The 20,789-nt window shown below is 41.7% G+C and overlaps 1 protein-coding gene across 1 annotated transcript in view; it reads right to left on the bottom strand.

Annotated features, from left to right (window-relative positions):
• Positions 1–1,170: 1,170 nt before the first annotated feature.
• The window catches only part of mpped2a (metallophosphoesterase domain containing 2a), a 45,496-nt gene continuing 25,877 nt past the window's right edge, over positions 1,171–20,789 (bottom strand). The window contains exons 3-5 of the mRNA XM_030414619.1: positions 4,687–4,802; positions 3,316–3,429; positions 1,171–2,974 (exon numbers count right to left, since the gene is read on the bottom strand). Of these exons, the coding sequence (XP_030270479.1) occupies positions 2,856–2,974; positions 3,316–3,429; positions 4,687–4,802 (349 nt within the window). The 3' untranslated portion in view covers positions 1,171–2,855. The remainder of the gene's footprint in view (positions 2,975–3,315; positions 3,430–4,686; positions 4,803–20,789) is intronic.

Raw genomic sequence — 20,789 nt, forward strand, 5'->3', positions numbered from 1 at the left:
ATGTGGACAATCACATGAATACGATCTGATGACCAAATCATGAGGTTATTTGTAACTTTTTATATAAAAGTATTACTCGTCAATTACATTTTAAAATGTAAATATCTGGGGCGCCGTTCAGCTCAGTTGGAAGAGGAGGCGTCCCATGCACAGAGGCTCCTCGCTGCAGCAGCCCCGGGTTTGAGTCCCGGCCTGGAGCCCTTTGTTGCCTGTCATTCCCCCTCTCTCTCATCCTGTTTCCTGTCATCTCTTCAGCTGAACTGTCAATAAAAGCCATATAAATATCACTGCATCATTGGAGTTGATATGTTAAAATTAGAACATGTTTATTCTAGGGCTTTGACGTTTTCATTTGCTATCATTATAATTCAAGAAGCATGTGGTTTGGTCATTAGCTTTGATCACGTTCAATAAAAGGTGATCAACGTCGCCATGACAACGTGGTATGTGGTTAGTACATGAAATTAATGAGACATTTTTTTTCCAGCGCAACAATTTGTTATCAATGATATTTACAGTGAGAGACACATCCCCATGAAATTATGTTATTTCCAAAATGTAAACATATTAATTCCGTCACTGTTTTATCTGATTTGTTTTTATTGTGTTTCATCTTGTATTTTCTATTTTATGTTTTTATCTTCTGTCTATCTTGTATTTTTATTGTATACGATAAATAGGATAGTTTTTTGTAAGCACATCGAGTCTACCCTGTTAATGAACCTGGCTTTATTACAAAACTTGACTGTGAATTTCAAATTACAATGACATTTTTATAACTGTAATTATAATATAATAATATTATTATAATAATTTTTATAATAGTATGTAGAATCCCATGAGTGCAAAAGATTTCTGAAAACAAAACAGAAGAAATGGAACTGTATCATTCCAGAAAACTCAACTCTTTTGAATGTTTTTTTTTCTTTTTCTTTTTGAAATAAGATACCTTCAGGGCCACTGTACAGGCAGTAGGGCAGGTTTTGCCTTTTGAGAAGTTAAATACAGTCTTCTGTGGTGAAATTCTTTGCTTTTAAAGTCCGAAGTATGGGGGATCTGAGACTAGACCCTCACTTGACCTTGGAGAATCAAAGTCAGATTTAAACATTAAAGAGTGAACCTGGACTTGAAGAGTGGTTACATTTGAAAGATTAAAAATCAAGACAGAGCTCGATAAGTAAAAATCTTGCAATTTTATTTGCATATAAAGGCAGCTAAATATATCACAATTAACTGAAAGAGAGAACTAACATTTCCATGAAGAGGGATACAATCAGAAAGAGCGAGAGAGGAAGAGAGCACGGAAAGAGCATTTACAGCGGCAAAGTTGAGACAACTATTGGCAACATTTTTTTTGTGCTAGCAAGATTGCATTTACACACAGTGCAAAATTAGAAAAAAAAAAAGCAATAAAACACAAATACTATCAGATTTACACCTTAAAGGACAACTTAACCATGTTTAGGCAGGCGTGTTGTTGGGAACAACCAGCACCTGTTGGATTGTGACAAATTTTCCTCTCTCATCCAAAATGAATGTCTACCCTACCGGGAGAGTCAATACAAAAAACATTAAAGAAACCTCAGAAGGGCGTCTGATGGCAGATTTAAAGAAACATATCAATCATACATCAGGTGCGCACAGAAAAAAAAATGCACCAGAATTTCTTTTTTTCATCAAACACAACTTTCAGTACAGATGTTTTACAACATGAATATATAATATATATTTATATATATTTTATACATACACTTTCCAAATTAGATCAGAAATCCATAACAGGATGTTACAAAGTTATTTTTTCAGGTTGCAATTTGATAGCTTTCCGTCCCTGCGTTAGTCAGGTGTTGTTTTGCGGGGATGATGGGTAATAAATAAGGACTCTTCTCTGAGCTCGCAGAGAGTGGGGCTCTAGCTGAGAACATTAAAGCTAGTTTAAGGCAGCGTCCCTGTCAGCCAATAAGAAAAGAGAAACTGACGAGAAAATAGAAAAAAAAAAAAGAAAAAAAGAGACCTAAACACAAAATCTCAGATGATACAACATAAAACAATGGCATCCATTGTCCGGCCAATGCAAACCAAACATAAAGAAATTGTACAAATTCACAAAGCATCATTTATCTTACAGATCTGACCAATATTTATCAAGAGCAAGATTGTTTAACCACAAAATCCCTCTGAAAAAGGAGAATACCGGTGCTGCTCAGCTCATTTTTATACCCTCCCAATATTTTGCATTGCATACTGTACATCTTTAATAATCATCTTTCGAACTTTCCAAATAATTGAAGACACGCAGATGTGAAGGTACTAAAGTATGGACAACAGTGTACATATTCCTCATGTTTTGTTTTCCTGTGATCATGGAATGATCAGAAACTGTCACAATGCAGAAAAATAATTGTCTTAAATACTGGTGGTCTCTTCTTGTATTCTGCATGAAGGTGACATATTTCTGAGGAATTATTTAATGTCTGATTCTAACTCTGAGCACCACAAGACATGAAAATGCTCAACTCTGAATGAGACAAACTTTCTATATGAATTTTGCAGAAGTTGTTTTTCCGACCGAAGCCCCCTGCCTATCTGCAACTACGCTGACAAAATCTGAGAGGGGAACCTGCATCGTTGGCACAAGTAGAAAAAAACATAATAAAGACACCGATATTCTCCTTTAACCCTCCCAGACAAAGTCCCCACCCCACATCTCCAAATCTTCTCAATCTCAACAACAGCTTGGAGAAGACCAAAAGTTTGCAAAGAAACACTTAGAACTTTTTTTTTTTTTAACTTGACATATTTATAGAAAAGTAGTTTATCCTGCCCATGACCCTCCCCGACCCCATCCTCTGGTCTCAGGAGCTGGAGGGGTTGGGCAGGTCGAACACGATGGGGGGGTTGGTGGGCTGGAAGCTGACAGTGCAGGTCGACGCGTTGATGAACGTCGTGTAGCCGTCTGTCATGATCCCGTAGCCTGAGGAGTGATACAGGCATCCTTTAATCCAAAACATCCATCTGTTACCCAAAATCACTTATTTGTGTGTTCAATATGCACATTTTGTTCACTTTGTTAAAGCAATTTGTATGCTTAATTTTTATCATGAATTCAGTGGTAACTTACAACCTTATTTCAGTCTTGGCACTTAATGCTCTGAAAAGCTTGAGTTTATTACAGCTTTAGTTTATTTAGAGGTGAAATGTGTGCATAAAATTTAGGTTTTGGCTATCAAACACACTACTGAGTCATCTCTGACCTCCCCTGACAGCGTTTTATGGAATAAGAATAATCCAATCCCTGGATTTTATTCTCATTACCTTCGTGGATGCCTCCGAAAGCATGAAGTTTTGGCCGCACCCTCTTCTGGACCGTGTTGAGCAGCTCCACACAGCCGACTCGCTGTAGCTCCTTAGGAACCCAGTCTCGGAAGCCTACACAAAAACACACATCATATTCTCAGTTCTCCAGACGGCTCTGCTGTTGTTTATAAGTGCTATCAATGGCCTCCATTATGCCTGGCCAGTCATGAGCGATGGATGTACAGAACTCTACTGCACTACCTCGACTAGATGAGCTAAGCAGCGGAGAAACCTCACTGAGCATTTTTTATGACTTTGGCGAGTGAAGTGTGAAGAATCTAAACACCTTGTAATGGGTCATGCAGGTGGACTGCAAGAAGTTGCAACTGGTCTGTAGTGGTGCTGATGTTTGTTTGGTACAGACCCCAAAAATGGTCACGGTTTATTTTTCAGTAAAAAATGAAAATCTTTATGCAAAAATGTTAATCTCCACGAGTAATGTCTGTCTTTTAATATTATGCAGCTCTACTTTTAATCTAAACTCTCTGTAATGTCGGCCATGTGTACACACAGACACAGTTTTTGTGCACCACATGGTACTGAGTTTTTTACATATGTGCAGCTTTTTCTTGTTTAAGTCCAGCTCTTGATACGTAACCCTGAGAATAAATGGAAACCCCTGAAGGATTATTTTAATGCTTTTTCACCTGAGTTTACCAATAATATAAACGCATTCTGGCAGATGAGAGTTCTTCTTAATTTTCCTTTCATTTTGTCTCTTCCACGTTGGGAGCGACCCTACATCTTCAGTAGCCCCCCCACTAATCTGCTCTGCTCTCCTCTCCCCCACCCCTAGTCCCCTCTCCACGAGCCCTGTTTCCCTTTTCCATGGTCTCCCTCCAATCGTTTGCAGCGTCTGTCACACTGGTGCAAAATCGAGTTTCCATGCAATCAAACGGCCACAGCGGCTGCCGCAGCAGCAACCCTCCGTAGGCGAGAGGAAGGAAATCACTCAATATAGCCAGATGGAGAGCGCGAAAGAAAAAAGAAAAAAAGAAAAAACGAGATGGGAATAAACAACTGGGGCCCAAACAACTAGAAGGAAAACTGAATCAGTCCGTAGTGAAAGAAAGGAAAAGCAAACAGTATGTATTTTCTTTTTCATAAAGTCAAACACAAATATTGAATCACAGAACGTGTTCGGGGTGTTCGCGCCGGATACTGTTGGATTTAGATAAAAACAGTGTTGACTGTAGAGCACACACACACAGTCACATACACACACACGGCCTGCTGCGACGCCTCCAGTGACTTCCTGCAGATTTTGAATGAGGCACAACCTCATTAGATATGGCAATGAGGGGGCTGTGATTGGTTAATTGGACTCACCGAGCGGAGGTCCGTGGGTCATCAGAATGTCGATGCCTTCCGGGACAAGATTCCATTTATCCAGCAGAGACTGACCTCTAGGCAGGTTGAACCCCCAGCCGTTAAACCATGGAGTCCTGCAGAGACAGAGGGAGAGATCACATTAACATTACTCAGGAGACCAGCTCGACCATTATTATGGCATTAAGCAAAATTTAATATCAGGAAGCAGAAAACGCTTCTTAATTCAGACACCTTCAGTATGCTATTTCTTAGAAGCTACTGCTGCAAGAAATTCAATTCATAAATGAGTCAGATTACAAAGACAAAGGCCTGCAAGTTGTCAGAAAGCAGGTTCATACAATGTTAATGATGCAAACTTAACATTTACTGCCGCTTCACATCGTGCAGCAGTGGTTTAATATGCAGTAAAGGCTTCCTGTGGCGTTTAGACCTCGAGTCCAGCTATTTTTCTACAAGCAGATCCCTGGTTCGTTTATCTAGTGTACGCACACAAAGACCCAACAGCGCAATACACAATCCAAAACACATTCCTGTCAATGGAGTCACACAATTCAACTCATGTACAGGTGGCTGTAACCCAACAAAATATGCAGCATTGCAACGCAAAGAAAAGGAAGAAGACTGTAAGCTAGCAAAAATACACACACTGAACAGCGCAATTTGCAGTGTTAAGCAAAGTGAGAAAAAACTCCTGGATCGATCCCTTTATCCAGATCAACACCAAACTTAATGAGGTCCATTCTGGGCCTATGCTTAATCCAAGATTCAGGAAAATTTGTCTCCTGCTGACGATCCAACCAACAATGCAGATTTTAAATACTCAATTTAATCAACTCAAATTTGACATATTGTCAACTTATATTAAAGCTATTATGGCACTTTGTAAACAATCTAGCTAGCTCTGCGATTATCATTTATGTATCTGAGGTTTTCTCGCTTAAAAACACCTCACAGCTGAGAATGAGACTAATGAGAGACTGAACCAAAACTGTAAAGTTGTAACTCAAACAAGCTTAAAAGCTACATAAAGGGGAGGGGGGTGAGGGGGTTGCAGTGCTGGGTGACAATTATCTGTGCGTGACCACTTTCATCTAATATATAGTTGTTTTTTTTTCTATTGCCATGATAAAAATATAGATTTGAGCAGCTTAAATGCTGTGAATGATGCACTGAATGTTAAAAACCACAATGATATACAAGTAGGGTACAAGTAAAGTCAACACAATTTTTTGTCTTGTATACATGAAACCTGAAATGATGCTGCTACAACAGGATGCATGAGATTGTTGATCACCACATACCTGACACAAACACCTGTGATTGGTCAGACTGTTTACTTGTGAACAGGGAGCGCTTGGTTTGATGCACCAGAGCAGACGCTTTAAATTCAAAGAGTCATAATCAAGTTTAATTAATTTTAAAAGCCAAAACTCTACGGCTGACTGCGCAGGTCTTCTGAAGAAGAAAATAAAAGGAATTTCTAAACAGTAGGGAGCCACATCATATGTCAACCCCCGGTCCCTCTGCTACACAGGCAGCAGATTGATTGACAGCAGCCGTGCCACCTCCGGCAGCATGGATGGGAGTCTGCAGCTCTGGGGTGACAGGCAGAATCTCCCCAGCAGACACAAAGAAAGACTCGATCTGGTTGAGTGGGAAGGAGGGATGGATAGACGGATGGATGGATGGATACGGGGGGGTGAAAACAGATGAAGAAATAAAGCAGACCACGCAGAGGTTAGATGTACTAGAAGCGGGGGAGGGGACACCGAGGGGAGAAGAAGAAATCGAGTTGAGGCTGGTTGATAAATTGAGCCTTCATTTATCACAATAGTGGTAATGGCAGAAGAAGGCTGACAACAGAGGAAAGGAAGATAGATTATCACCGCATAATACCTCAGTATATAAGCTGACCTACTGCAGTAAGGCCAGAAAAAAAATCTTATAATTTTAATTTGAGTTTTGCAGCACAGAGTAGCAGAGTCAGACGATGAAAAGATGATTTCGACTCGCGGGTTACTTTGGGACAGACCGCCGAGTTTGGAGCAGCTTCCAGTCACTTAGCGTCTGGTATTTGACCGAGGGGAAATCAGGGCTCCACAAACATCAATAGGCTTTGTTACAGTGAGGGATGGATGCCCCAGCACTAATCAATACTTACCGTTCGACAGGAGGGCTGAGTGGGGCTAACCAGATCCCGAGCACACTCTAGATGTGTAAAACATGAGATCTCAATCCCTCCTGGGTAATTTTACAACACAAGTAAGCTCCTAAAGTATCTCTGCATGAGATTAAAAATAAAAAGATTCCTATTAATTTGGCATGATGAGAGAAAAGAGCATTATAATGCAATCCAAGCGCTGGCTCACACCGTTCGGGTCTGGTGCTTGAACAGTATTGAGTGTTTGCACGCTCGGACCGAAAGGCGGTGGTGGCGGCAGACCTGCAGTTCACTCTTTGATTTGCTCACTCAGTCGTTGCCTCGTTCTCTCGCTCGGTGGAGAGCTGAGAAATGAGGTTAAAAATGAAATGTGAGGAGCGCGCAGGGGAGTGAAGGCCACAGACTGAACTGATTAATTAGAACTAATCACACAAATCGGAGCTAATGGAAGTCTAATGGATTACTGGGAAGACTCGCCACTTCTTGGATGGAAATATCGCTGCTGCTGCTGTGGTGAGGAGAAAACTTCGAAAGCAGTGAATCAGAGAAGAGCTGACCGGGTTGGCCGGTTGCACACAGAAAGCACTGGCAGGGTATTTGTCTGGCTCTAGTTTTGACTAATAGCGACAGGGCCAAACTTTGAAAAATGGCCGAATGCATTCATTTTCCCCCCATTCAGAAAAATAAATCGTGGTTTCTTGCAGCAGAAATAAATAAACAGCTGGAACGTTGATTCTGCCCCGTGTTTCACATGTTTTCTCCCGCATAAACACATTCATCTGGGAGACAAAACACAACCCCTGACATGAGCCGAGGATCCAGAGCCAACCAAAAGGTCCTGACTGAATGCAGAGCGGGACGCTGCAGCTCGACGCCACAATGGCCCCATTGTCGGCTGTCTGCCTATGAAATATACCTTCCATGAAAGTGCATTTGTTAAACTCCGCCAAGATTAATGACATCCCGGTCACATAAAGGAGAGATTGTTTCCTGTGTGGCTGTGACACAGGTTTTATTATACTGTACTGCTGTGTGTGTGTGTGTGTGTGTGTGTGTGTGTGTGTGTGTGTGTGCTGGGCTGAGTGCACGTCCGCCAGCATCTGAGTAGGATGTGAGCGTTGAACAGAATGTACGCTGCCAGTGTCTCAGTCTGTTCTCAGCGAGTATATATGTAGACCAGCATGTGTGTGTGTGCGTATGTGTGTATGTTGTGATAAGACTACATTCTGAGCCCAGTCTCTCCTTGACACTCGCCATCTGGAACGCGTCGCCGTGGCAACAAAGGAGAAGCGTCTGGAGGCAGGCACAGTGGGAAGAGGAACACCATCCTCACAGAAATAGTCGCAGAAGTAAGAGAAAGAGGGAAAAAAAGAAGGGGGGAGGTGACAATCAGAGAGAAGAAAGAAAAGATAAAAAGAGGAGGAGGAGTTTGGTGGTAAACAACGAGGGGAGACAAGAAGATATGAGACAGAAACTGTACCTGCCAGACGTCACGTGTTTATGCAGCAGAGAACTTATAAAAATATATTTTCTTAACTCAAACATCAGCAGCTCCAAACAACATCAAACATAACAAAATGAAACACTGCATCAAAAAGACGAAAAACCCAGTAACCATGGTAACCCCCGGTATCAAACTGTGGAAACAGGTTAAAAAATATGCAGCCCAGGCCGGCGGCGGAGGTGAAGCAGACAGAAGCCATTTAGCCCTCATGTGCAGAACGTCAATATTCAATTAGGCCGGTGGACATCATTAGGACGGCGGCGCAGCGTCTCTATGGGCGTGACACCGCTCTTAACCCCTCTGCTCCCCTGAAAGGCTCTCGCTGGGTCCCTAGACAGGCTATGATACCCCCCTAACACCACACGCACACGCACACACACACACACACACACACGCACACACACACACACACACAAACTAAAAGCCTCTCATTACGCCTTTTAATCGGGCTCCTCCCTCACTTAATGGATCATTTTAACCATTTTCTACACCTCAGTGATTCAGCTGTTTGGCGTCTAAAGGTTCTCTGACATTTTCGTGTCACTGACCCTGAAATTGTTTTGGAGCCTCATCTGGCTAGGCAATAACTCAGTATCATTTATTGTAGTGTAATCGTACTAATATGATCACGTTATGGTATTGTTTTGCCAACAATTGTTTTACATTGTTCTGTTGTTTAAATGTGTCATCCAAATAAATTGTAATTAAAAAAAAGACAGCTGACACATTTAGTCCATTAGCAGAAAGAAATTAGGATTAATCACTAAAAGTATTTTTTTAGAGTAAAAATGACAGTGTCTCAAGTTCCAACTTCTCCAATGTAAGGATTTGCTTCTTTTCTCAATTTTTCATAATTGTAAATATCTTTGGGTTTTGGACTGTTGGTCCCAAAAAACAAGATATCATTTGAAGCCTCTGGAAGCCAATTTTCATTCATTTTATAGAACAAGCACGATCAATTAAACCAAAAAACAATAACCTGTCATTTGATGGATAATTAACACAGTTGTAGCCCTATTTTGGAGCTTCAAAGGAATGGCTGATAAGTTGCTGATATCATTTATCGCAATATTAATTTGAATCAGAGAACCACAAATAATTGTCCAGATTTTGCACCATTTTGAAGCTACACAGTGGCAGATCTGTTTCAAAGATAAACAAAAATCCAAACAGCATATTGTTTAATTCAGCCTCCTCTTTTGTCTTTAACCAGTTACAAAACCCCCATTGGCTAAATCAGTATCTATGTGTTGCTTTGGTATTCGTGTATTGGACTTAGTTTCATCTACTGTCAACACTTTGTAGGCCAGATATTTTCTGATAAATTAAATGATATAGTCATGATCCCAAACTACTAATCCTTTACGCAGGAGGCTTGGGGTTAAACTCTCCATTATCCACACACACACACACACACACACACAGTTGTACCCTCATTTACCCTGTGCTGAACAGACTATTTACCAAACACAGTGCAGACTCTACTCAACTGACAACTGGAACACAACAATGCAGGCTTCATAAAAAAAGGGAGCAATGATACAAATACTGATTGTATACACCTGTGAAGACCTTGACCTCATTCATTTCTTAAATTGAAAGATTCTCTGGAGTGTGATTAGTCTGGCCAAATTCTATGTAAATCTGGGCAGTGGCTGTGAAGATAACCTGCACTACAGTGTTGGACAGATGAATCATTGACTGCCAGCTCAGAATAGAAAACACTTAACATATAAAGTTTTGGTGTCAGTCCCCTGGAAACAAATGAAAAGCTTAATTTTGAGCCTCCATTTGAACATGAACAGAATTTAATTTATTAATTTTAGACTAAATTTAGTTAAAGCGAGGCACAGGGAACAGTTTTTACCACAGGAACAGCATGAAGTGGACCAGAGTGCAATGCAACAATGTTGGTTATATTCCCTCGATGCAAAGTCAGTGAAAGCAAATCTCAGCGTAAGCAAATCTGAGACATAAAGGGTCCCGATAAAAAGTTATTACCGATGGGGATGATGGCCACATTTAAAATAACAATAAAACCCAGTGTGTTAAATAAAAAGAAAAAAACACTAAAGTCGAACTAAGCATCAGCTAGACCCTAAAAAAAGTGATAACTGAAAATAATCCTCATGTTAGCAGAACTCCCTTGTCTCTGTGAGCACATTTGGTCTGCAGAAGAAAAGCACAAGCACGTAACACACACACACACACACACACACACACACACACACACACACACATACCTGCAGGGCCAGACAGAGCACTGTGTATACGACTGTGTTTTGGTCATGTTGAGAGCGGAGATAAGATCGAAACATGTCTCAGGTAAAGTATGATCCTCCACCTAAAAGCTGGAGAACAAGTGCACCCTGGGATATCAGCCAGGCGCTGAACACATGGCGGGACGAACAAGCTGCACCGTGACCAGCCCAGAGATAACAGCAGAGAGAGGGAGGGAGAGTTGAGTGTGTGTGTGCAGGTCCAGTGATCCATCGTGTCTGACCTCTGAGTCAGAGTGGCCCCGGGGTCAGCGGGGGGAGGGGTCTAATTGATCAACCTGTCAGAACCAATGAGGAGGGCCATGTTAATGGGACTTTTATAAGCCCCACGGGACACACCACCTGACACTCGGAGGTGCATGAGTATGTGCAAAGTAGAGTGCATAGCCTGTGTGTGTACATGTGTGTGTGCGTGTGTGTAATCCCAGAGCCCAGGTAGCCTTATTAAAAGGAGCCAAGTGGTGACTCTGGCTGGGTTTTGACAAATGGCCTCTCAACACCAAGGCCACCTTTACAAACTTTGGGGACGAGGTAGAAGGCGAAGTCACAAGGGTGAAGAGGCCGCGTATGTGTTTGTGCTCTACTCTGCCCCAGCACTAATAACCTGTGCCTAGTGACTGATGGAGTGTGGAATGGATTAATCTCACTGTAGTCAGGCTGCCAAACGCAGAGGCACTAAGGGTTAGCCACCAGACTTAGCCCGCTTAGGAAAGGCTACAACCATAGGGACTGGTTGGTCCACACACACACAAACACACACTCTCCCCAGGGTTCGTCTCCACGCTGAGATGCAGCCAGCTGCAGTTTGACCTGCAGACCGCTAATGTAAAACAACCGCTGCATCAGCCAGCAGACACTTCGCAACAAACACAGCTGCTCTCCATGACCCGGCAGCTTCTTGCAACTCACTACAGTCGAGTCTGAGTGCAAAGAAAGAACGAAAATAGAGGAGAAAGGGGTCAGCGCACAACACTGTATTAGGAAATCAAATGTAAGTAGAGATGTTCAGTGTATCCCCTGCCATCATTACATCTACAGACTCCCCCCCCCACTCCCTTCAACACACACACGTTATCTCTGCAGTCGGAGATCCACTGGATTAGCACAGACATCAAAGACCACGGTAACTGAAACTGCCTGTCATGAGTGTGACTGTGCATTCATCATCCAAATTATCCAAAAATCCTTCTATCTGTAGCACCAGTCGTAGCCGTGCTCTGCAAAATGTGACCTGATGACATTTTGGTGAAGTGCCTGAAAGCATCACACAGGCTGCACCAAGTTTTATAAAGTTTGTTCACCATTTACCAGTGCAGTTAGGTGTCTACAAGGGAACATGGAATCTAAACACTTTGAAATATGGATATGGATTGTCAGGAAGCCGGGCAGGTCTGAAGAAACTGGAGACCAGACTAATAAAAAGAGAGGGAATCAGGGTCCTATTCAGGGAGTCTGTAGGGGGCTGGGGGGCAGGGGCCAAGACCCATTCAACCTGCCCTGAGACACAGGGACAGGGGTCCCATTACCCTCTCCCAGCCCTGGCCTCCATGAACTTGATCCTGAAGAACAAAAAGAGAGTAAGAGAGGGGGAGGGTGTAAGTGTAGAAAGGAGCGAAGGGAGGCAGGGGGGAGGATGATATCTCTGGGAAATACATGAGCTTTCCTCAGTGACAATAACTGACAGGCAAGGTTTCATTTCCCAGCTCTGCTCCAAGGACCAAGACTAGTCTTTTTTTTTTTTCAAACAGGACAAGGTGGTCAGAAAATCGAAGAATGACTGCACTTTGTTGCACAGGTGTGTCTTTAAGGCTGTTCACCCTCTTACTGCTTTTCTTATTCAGCACAAAGACTACAGCTCCAGGTCTGCAAGTTAATTGAAAAAGAAAAAATTGAAAAAGCTGTTTGAACATCTCAAACTTTCATTTATGACATACAATACTTGGAGCAGAAAAAGGATGAAGTAAATTTATTAAAAAGGACCTTCGTGTGTTTGGGCCAGTGTTCATCATTGTGCCGATTCGGGTCCAATGCTGAAGGTCTGCTGCTCTTCAGACCAAAACACAATTTTACAAGAAAGATGCTTTGACATAAATTAGCCTGCAGCAATGACATTAAAATGTTTGGGCATTCAGGCTTCAAATTGTTGTAACTTCAATAAAAAGCCAGACTGTGTCCAAAAGCATTCCCTTTTCAATGCATCGCCACTATTTCTCTATTTTTCTTTGTCAGCCTTCCTCCCCTGCATTTAATAGAGTTCTCCACATATTTAGTATTTCGCTGCTATAACATTGTCGGACAAAACGATCAAAATCAATGCAGCAGAATCAGAAATGTGTCTTTTTTATCTAACACATTCTTCTTCCACAATTCTATTACCCACATTTCAACTCTACTGATGACAGTCAAAGAGTCACGTATGTTTTGCTTGAGGTGGCTAATGCAGGCTCGATCCTCCTTACTCCTCGTCCCTAGATTTCTAAACCTGTAGTTTTCAGAACCGACCCCGACTTGAGTGACATCACTTGAGTCAGTGTATCAGATTTCTTGCAGCTTCTTCTTGAGACATTAAAGGCTTCATACAGCTTTTTGACATAAGTAGTGGTACTCCCAAAGACCTAAACAGACTAAAAAGCCTAAAGCCCGTTCAGACTGGATGCCGAACGATATTCAATTAGCCAATACCAACAACCTGCTGAAACAGTAAACATTATTGGGATTTTTCTTTTTTTTTATGGTGTTAGCGATTTAAAGCTGCAAATACATCTTACACAAGCCCTGACAATGACCAGCATGTGACTCAGTGCAACTTTTTTCCACTTATTACTAAAACTTTCTAAAAATTGCTAACATAATGATGCTTTGGCTTTCCTTGTCACAGTCAGATCACCAAGAAACAGTCATCATCAGTAAGGCACATTGCAAGCTGTTTAATAACATTACTACTTTGATTATATTGGTATATGTCTGCTTTGCAGTGTGGAATTACTTTGCTCTCGAGGATTATGAGAAGAGAAAGCAGCAGGTTTTCACAGATTGCTGTCAAAAGGCCTGGGAGCACACCCTGCCTTGTCCTGACATGACAGGCCAACCAGTCTTTACTGAAGGGATCTAAGGTCTGCGGGGGGGGGGGGGGGGGGGGGGGGGGGTTAAAACCAACAGGAAGGGCCACAGGGTCAAGCCAGTGCAGATACATGGCACTCTGTTCGCGGTCATTGTCTCGACCTCACAACGCGTGGATGCTGGTGGGGGCACAGAGACGCAGCAACAACAATAGGCACAGGAAATGCACACAAACTGGCATTGTTAGTCGCATGGGCCTGTATACAAAGATCCGGAACTGAGAAAAACCAAAACACACAAGGGCAGCCTGTACAATTGAGCTCAAGACTTGTATAGACGCATCCATAAAATATAAACCAAAGAATACAGAGTTACTTGATGTAATCTATTCAAGGGAGAAAATATGTTTATGAAGTATCCTGCATCCCAGTAAGCCTTGCAGCTACCTACTGTATTGGTACTGATCAAAATTTCAATCAAAAAATCAATAATTTGATATTTGATTCTTTTTTCATTTATCACACAGTGATAATTGACATTCCTTTCAGCTTCTAAACATGAGGATTTGCTGTTTTTTCTCCATCATCAGACCAAGCTAGCGGAGTTTTAATGCCCCAGACTATGTGCTGAGACCCTATTTGTACTGTTGCTGAAGTTTGGTGCTGTTCTAAGCATTATTTGTGGCTTTTTGGTGGCTGTTTATATTTGGATCCATTTACTGCAGTGTATTGTTGTCGTGCGGTCGTTTCTGAGGTTGATAAAACTCTGTAAATTAGCGGTCTGCTAACTTGATCTCTTGAGAGGGAGTCTAACACAGTTTCACGGTGATTTAGACCATGGATTAAACTTACACTGGAATATCCCTTTAAGTGAATATAGTATTTTTTCCTTTTTTTTTTGTTAAACAAAATTAGCTATTCAAGACATAATTTCCAGTTCAATTTCACTGTTTTCCGACACAACTAAAGAATTTATCTGGAACTGGATCGACTGATAAATGGATAATGTGAATTTCAGGTGTGTTAGTTGCTACCCCACAGCTTTCCCACTGGCCAATAAGTCATTCTATTCAGCAATCATTTTGGCATATTCCTATATAAACATTTCCTACAGACTTCTGTCTCTATTGTTGGTTCTTTGCCTGACACTGATCACTGAAAGGAGGTCACAGTTTGCCCACCTTTTTATTTATGACCCTACATCCCTGCTGACACCTAGGTGTTTCTACCACCCACATGGGGTGTCTAAATCCAGCAAGTGGAGATAAGCAGAGTCCCGTCCTTGCCACTGAATATGTCCAGAGGTCAGCAGGAAGGAAGGGAAGTGCTGCAGGACGATGTGAATGCTATCGCCCCTGAGCAGAAACGAGTAGGTAGGCTGCCCTTCTGTTTATGGAGCCATCGTTACCGCCATGATTGATGGCTCACCACAGACAATCCACATCTCCCTCAAGGGCCAGAGACGAAGTGGTATAAGCAAAAGTGTTGGAGAGTGTTTGTTTATGGAAAAAACAGCAACTTGGCGAACCATTTCCAGTTGTGGTGAATGCTAAGTCACTTAGCGGAGAGGTCTGATTTTTCGTAACAGATGTTTAATTCAAATAACTTGACTTTTTTGTAAACAGTAAGTGTGGCAGTTTCAAGTTAGGTCAACTTTAACTGTCTTTAGTCATTCAGAGTAAAAAAATTTAATCAAATGTAATAGATTATGAGTTCAGTGAACGCAAAATATGGCTATATGGTAAGCTTGACATAAACAGGTATTTGGATATCTGAATGTTACAGCTAGATGTGATTTTGAACATCTCATTTCAAACTGTGGGCATTAATCTGCTGCTGTAACATACCAGAACAACTTTTCTGGTATGGCTCTCCCATTCATTACCATAGGTGAAGTCCAACACTGATGTTGGGCGAGACAAGTTTTGGCTCTTGCCAGTTCATCCTAAATGTGTAAGATGTGGTGGGGCATTCAGGGATCTGTGCATGCCAGTTAAGTTCTTCCACATGGAACCACCTGTTTAAGGAGGAGGCTTTGTATATGGGGACAGGAAATAATCTGAACTAGAAACTCTGTATTTTGGCACTCTACTTTCAGAAAGTGTTCCCTGCAGTTGACAGAAAATCCATTGCAAGAAGGTTGCTAAAACCAGCCAGTCGTCAAACGGCCATACCTACAGTTGACGACTAGCATTATTTATGATATCTTTAAGATGGATATAATTACAAATCTTTACAATATTTGCATTAAAAGCTTCAAATACTTCATGTGTACATGCTTGCTGACTTTTGTAATCCCCATGTGTTCTTGTCCTTCATTCTATTTAGTGAGAAATGTAGGTGTTGACAAGACTTTTGATGCCCATTTTATTCTTCGTAACAATTGTATCTTTGGTATCTTCTTCAGTACTGTTTTTATTTATCTATAGTCTTATGACTACTGTTATCTTGTATTCTGCACTACACAGCTTAGGATGATGCTTTGCTGTTTTGAACAATGACAAAGTCTTGAACTGAATTCTTTTGAATTTCTTTAGACTGCTTCAGGAGTTCTTGAAGAAAAATCTGATGTTGAAATGTGACTGGGGCCCCTACCTGTTCTCATTTCACTTAAGTTATAATGTTCTTCCTTCTAACCAAAAGAAGTTTTTCTTTCCTCTCCATCACACACACACCTCACATCTGTACTATCACTTTTCTTACCAACTGTTTTTGTAACATGATTTGAGTACCATGGCTCTGATTCCATTCATTAAGTTTGGTGTTTTTCAATACATTTACCGTATTTGTATTTACTTTATTGGTCCTTATTTGCTTCAGTATTAACTGTGTCTCTATCCCTTATCTGTCCTTCTACAGGAGGCTAGAAGAGATAAGGCTTTTAAGTCCTATGAGAATGAATAGACTGTATGGACCTTGGTATCTTTCAATAAAAGAGAATTATAATAGAAAAAATACATTTTTAAAAAAACAGGATAGAAAACACTATTGTCCTAAATATCATTGTATGCTCTCACTCAATTAACTGGAACCCATCAGCCAAAACCATAAAACACAGTCTCAGACCCAGTCAAAGTACAGTAATGTACTATCTATGGACAGCAGTGTTTACACTTATGGTTTAATTATGAATTCAGCGAGTGTACAATAGCGTAATCCTCACCCACTGTGACTGTACACAGAGGATCACGCTTGAATTGTGGGCTGCTTTTAGAGGACTGCAAAAAATAACACCTTGAACAGTCTGACTGAACCTTTACCTCATCTGTTCCCATTTCACTCCATCTTAAATCATTAATGTTTTCTCCCTTCTAAAACAAGAAAACTCAGTGGAGCTCTTTTCTCTCTATCAAAAACCTTCCAGCACTTAGCATCTCTACTGTCCTCTGCAGGCTTGTTGTCATTGATGGTATTACTTATTCATATGTGCTTCAGCTGTGCCAGCACTTAGGTTTGTGACCTTTCACACCAAACTGTGCCGAGAATAATGGCCCGGACAGTAAGGTACACTTTGAGTTGAAATCTATGTTTAGGCAGAAAAGAATAAGTCGCTGTGGTAAAAGGTACAGCTAATGCACGGCTGCCACACCTCAGGCCAAAGCAGCTGGGGACACAGGGCTTCCTCTGCTTTTCAAATATTTATCCTCTCATAGCGTGAGACACAGCATGGGACGGAAAACAAGATGGAGTCCTGCTGGGACCTGGATATGCCAGTGTACACACATACACTACAGGACAAACAGAGCAAAGCAAAAACAAACAGATGGGCAGATTCAGATGTCAGGGACATACACGCGCCCCCTTTGTAACCACAACCACCGTGTTGATAATGGTGGAAACCCTCTGCTGCCTGCCTGCTGCAAGAGCAGCCTGGAGTCTTTAGCATCTTCTCCGTTGAATGAGCAGGTAGCCTGAGGTCGGGTTCAGGAGACCGTCTGCTGACAGATCGCCTTTACTTCCTGGCTGGTTGCTGAGCCATCTTGGGCTGCCTTCCAGGGGATTGTGATTGCATTTTATAGCCTCGAGCAGCCTCCTCATGTCATGTATCCCTCCTCATGTCGCAGACATCTGGTTAGCTCTGGGCTCTTCACGTCTCCCCTGTGCTCCCCGCTGTGCTGGATCGTTTGATTAAGCCTGCATTGCTTGTAATCAGACTCGGGCTCATCCATCCCCCATACCTGCAGATCTGCTTCCTGACTACCTCAAAGTCGTGTGATGGCTGCAATTGACTCCTTTAAATTTGACAAATTTTTTATTAAAACCGTAAGTTTGAGCGAGACGTAAGGCAACTGTAACAGCCACAAGAAGCAACCATGGTGTGTTAGAAAAAGCAAACAAGGCTTTAAATTTCGGACATAAAATATGTATTTTTATTTAGCAATTAATTAAAATGTATTATGATTATACAGCATTACTGGAAATAGGTAATGAATCATCCCTTTGAGCTATTCTGTCTCTCCCTGCACCTTATTATTGTTCATTTTCAGGTCTTTAGTCTTCACGTGTGCATTTTCAGTTAAATTTTGTTTTCTTTTAACACCTCATGCACTAATTGATGACATGACACCAAACAGCGCAGGATGAACTCCGCTATTCATTTGCATTCTCTTATCCGTTAAATTCTGAGCAGCATGGAGCCTATTTATTACCACTTGCTCACCTGCCCCACCACTAAGCTATTCATTATCAAGGTGACTAACCTGCACAGCCATTAGCTGCAATACTATTCATATCCTGTTAGTTAGCGCAGGTATGCTGTTAACGGGCAACGTACCATTAATTCTGCAGGTACAAAGGAAGACGTGACCCCGTTTCAGAGAGCTGTGGTGAGCCTGTGCACCGCCAACACACAGCCGGCGTGTGTTTAACGGGCCTCATAGGGGAAAGAGACTTACAGTGTGTTTACACAGTGGCATCTCTGAGCTGGTATTAATAATAGAGCCACTTAGCATTCAGAGGCACTGGTCTCAGCCACGCTGTTTGTTTCACAGGTCATTAAATTTATGCCGCAGCCCTAATGTTCATTACAGCAGCAAACTGGCCAGGGGTCTGTAACACTCGCTCACTGTCTTTAATCCCCCGCTGTATTCCTAACACTGGCAGTCTTTTCATCCCTCGCTCATTCTGCCTCTCTCACATCTCAGTCCATTTGCTTGACAACAATCTTTTCCTGGTTTAATTAAAAGGATTGCTCCAGTGTTTTCAGGTTTCTTGTCTTTTAATCGTCCGGTCCTTACTGTTTTTTTTTCAATCACCGCACACAGGCAAAAAACAGCATTTCAAACAAATATTGAATGCGGAAGAAATGTTTGTGTTTCACCCTTCAGAGGTGATGTTCTTCCACCTGTTAAACTGTAGCTGCTGCACAAAGCTGTTGCTGTGAGGCCAGTTTGGCCAGTTTCACCTTGGTAGGCTGATCCCTGCTCAGGCTTAACTGCTGGTAATTCCACTTCCACTGTGAAAACACCAAAGTCACCGTGCTGCAAGCTAACAGAGGCTGGAGGTCAAAATGATAGACAAAGGCACACAGAATGTGAAAACTAATTAAGGGGTTTTACACGTTTTTTATAGAAATAATGAGACTGGAAAACAGCAGGGATCTATACAAGGAAACAGGGAAACTTAAAGAAATTAGTTTATGATTCTGGCAGTTTCCTTTAATTTTTCCTTTTTGGTCATTATTTTCTAAATGATTAACCTTGTCTATTGTGTACCTCCATACTCATTCTTTCCTTTGAGCACCTATCTTTTGCCTCTCATCAGCTGCTTAAGCAGAAAAACATCAATCTGAACCACCTCACACATCACAAACATGAACACTCTGCCTTTGGGCAGAAGCAGCAAAACACAGCAGTCCTAACGGGGGGCAAATTTAATGCGCGAACCTGGCAGGGGGCACGTTTAACATGCACACACACAGTAAAATCAACACTGTGTGGATTCACGTTGCAGTCACAAACAGCAGCTTGGTCCCACAGGCTCCAACCGCCCACCAATCCCTTCATTATTCGTTAATGCGACTGATTATTCTCTTTAGAAAAAATAAAAAAGAAAGCACTGCCACAAAGTCCTGCAGGAGAAAACACAAACACTTTAAGGAGCGAGCAAACACTCCGTTTAATCTAATTAATCCTCTTGGAAATGTAGCGCACTTTGAAGGCCGACTGTACAGCTGCTGGAGGAAAGCAACAGCAGTTGAACCGCAGAGGAAAACAGAAATGATTCCCTCCAGGAAGAAGTTTTGGGATTCAGAAAGTGACTGTTCATGCAAACAGACTCCTGACCACTTAGAGCCACATGTCCAGGTTGCTAAACGTTCAAGAGTCCAAATATAAAATTGATTTAACATTAAAGTTCAGGCTCTCAGTTGAAGCACAAAAACTGTAATTAAAAAACACACGGAGGGGACTCGAACACCTTTATATTGGGTTTGCGTATTTGTCATCCTGTCTGAATTGTTATTTAAACACTTGTTCATCACAAAACAAAAATATTTAATGTATTCTTTTACTTTATGAGGCAAAGCAAGGTACCTTCTACTAATCCAATGTGCCTGCTACGATGGCTTCTGAGATGGGCAGCTGATAAAATCATCCATCCATAATGCAAAAAAGTAAAGCATCTTCAAATCTGAGGCTAACAGAGGTAATGTTATAGCTCTCTACCCCTTTCAACCAAAGTGAATCAAGTGCTTGATTCTGGGCTGGCACTAATGCTAGTTGGGAACTGGTTTAACCTGCAAGCTTTTTAAGAACCGCTTTGCTTTTCCACGGCCATGGGAGCCACCATAATGTCACATCATACAGTCAATGTATAGCTCACCAATTTCTCAGCATTGCTAGAAGCAACTATGGCAGACTACTTCGACTCTTAACAAGTGTTGCTCCTGGTCTGCATGGCTACACTGGAAACAAAACATGACTGGCCTTCGAACCACTTTTCTTTTTTAATTTGGTGTAGTGAAAATCTTTTGTTTATTCCCTTGTGGATGAGTCAGAACACACTACACTAGCTGTTTTTTTAAAATGGCGTTCACAAAAGCAATTATAGTTGTTTCTTGGTCATGATTAACCAGCCCGTTCTTTGTTCTGGACCAG

This window comes from Sparus aurata, chromosome 4 (assembly GCF_900880675.1).
Source record: "Sparus aurata chromosome 4, fSpaAur1.1, whole genome shotgun sequence".
NCBI lineage: Eukaryota > Metazoa > Chordata > Actinopteri > Spariformes > Sparidae > Sparus > Sparus aurata.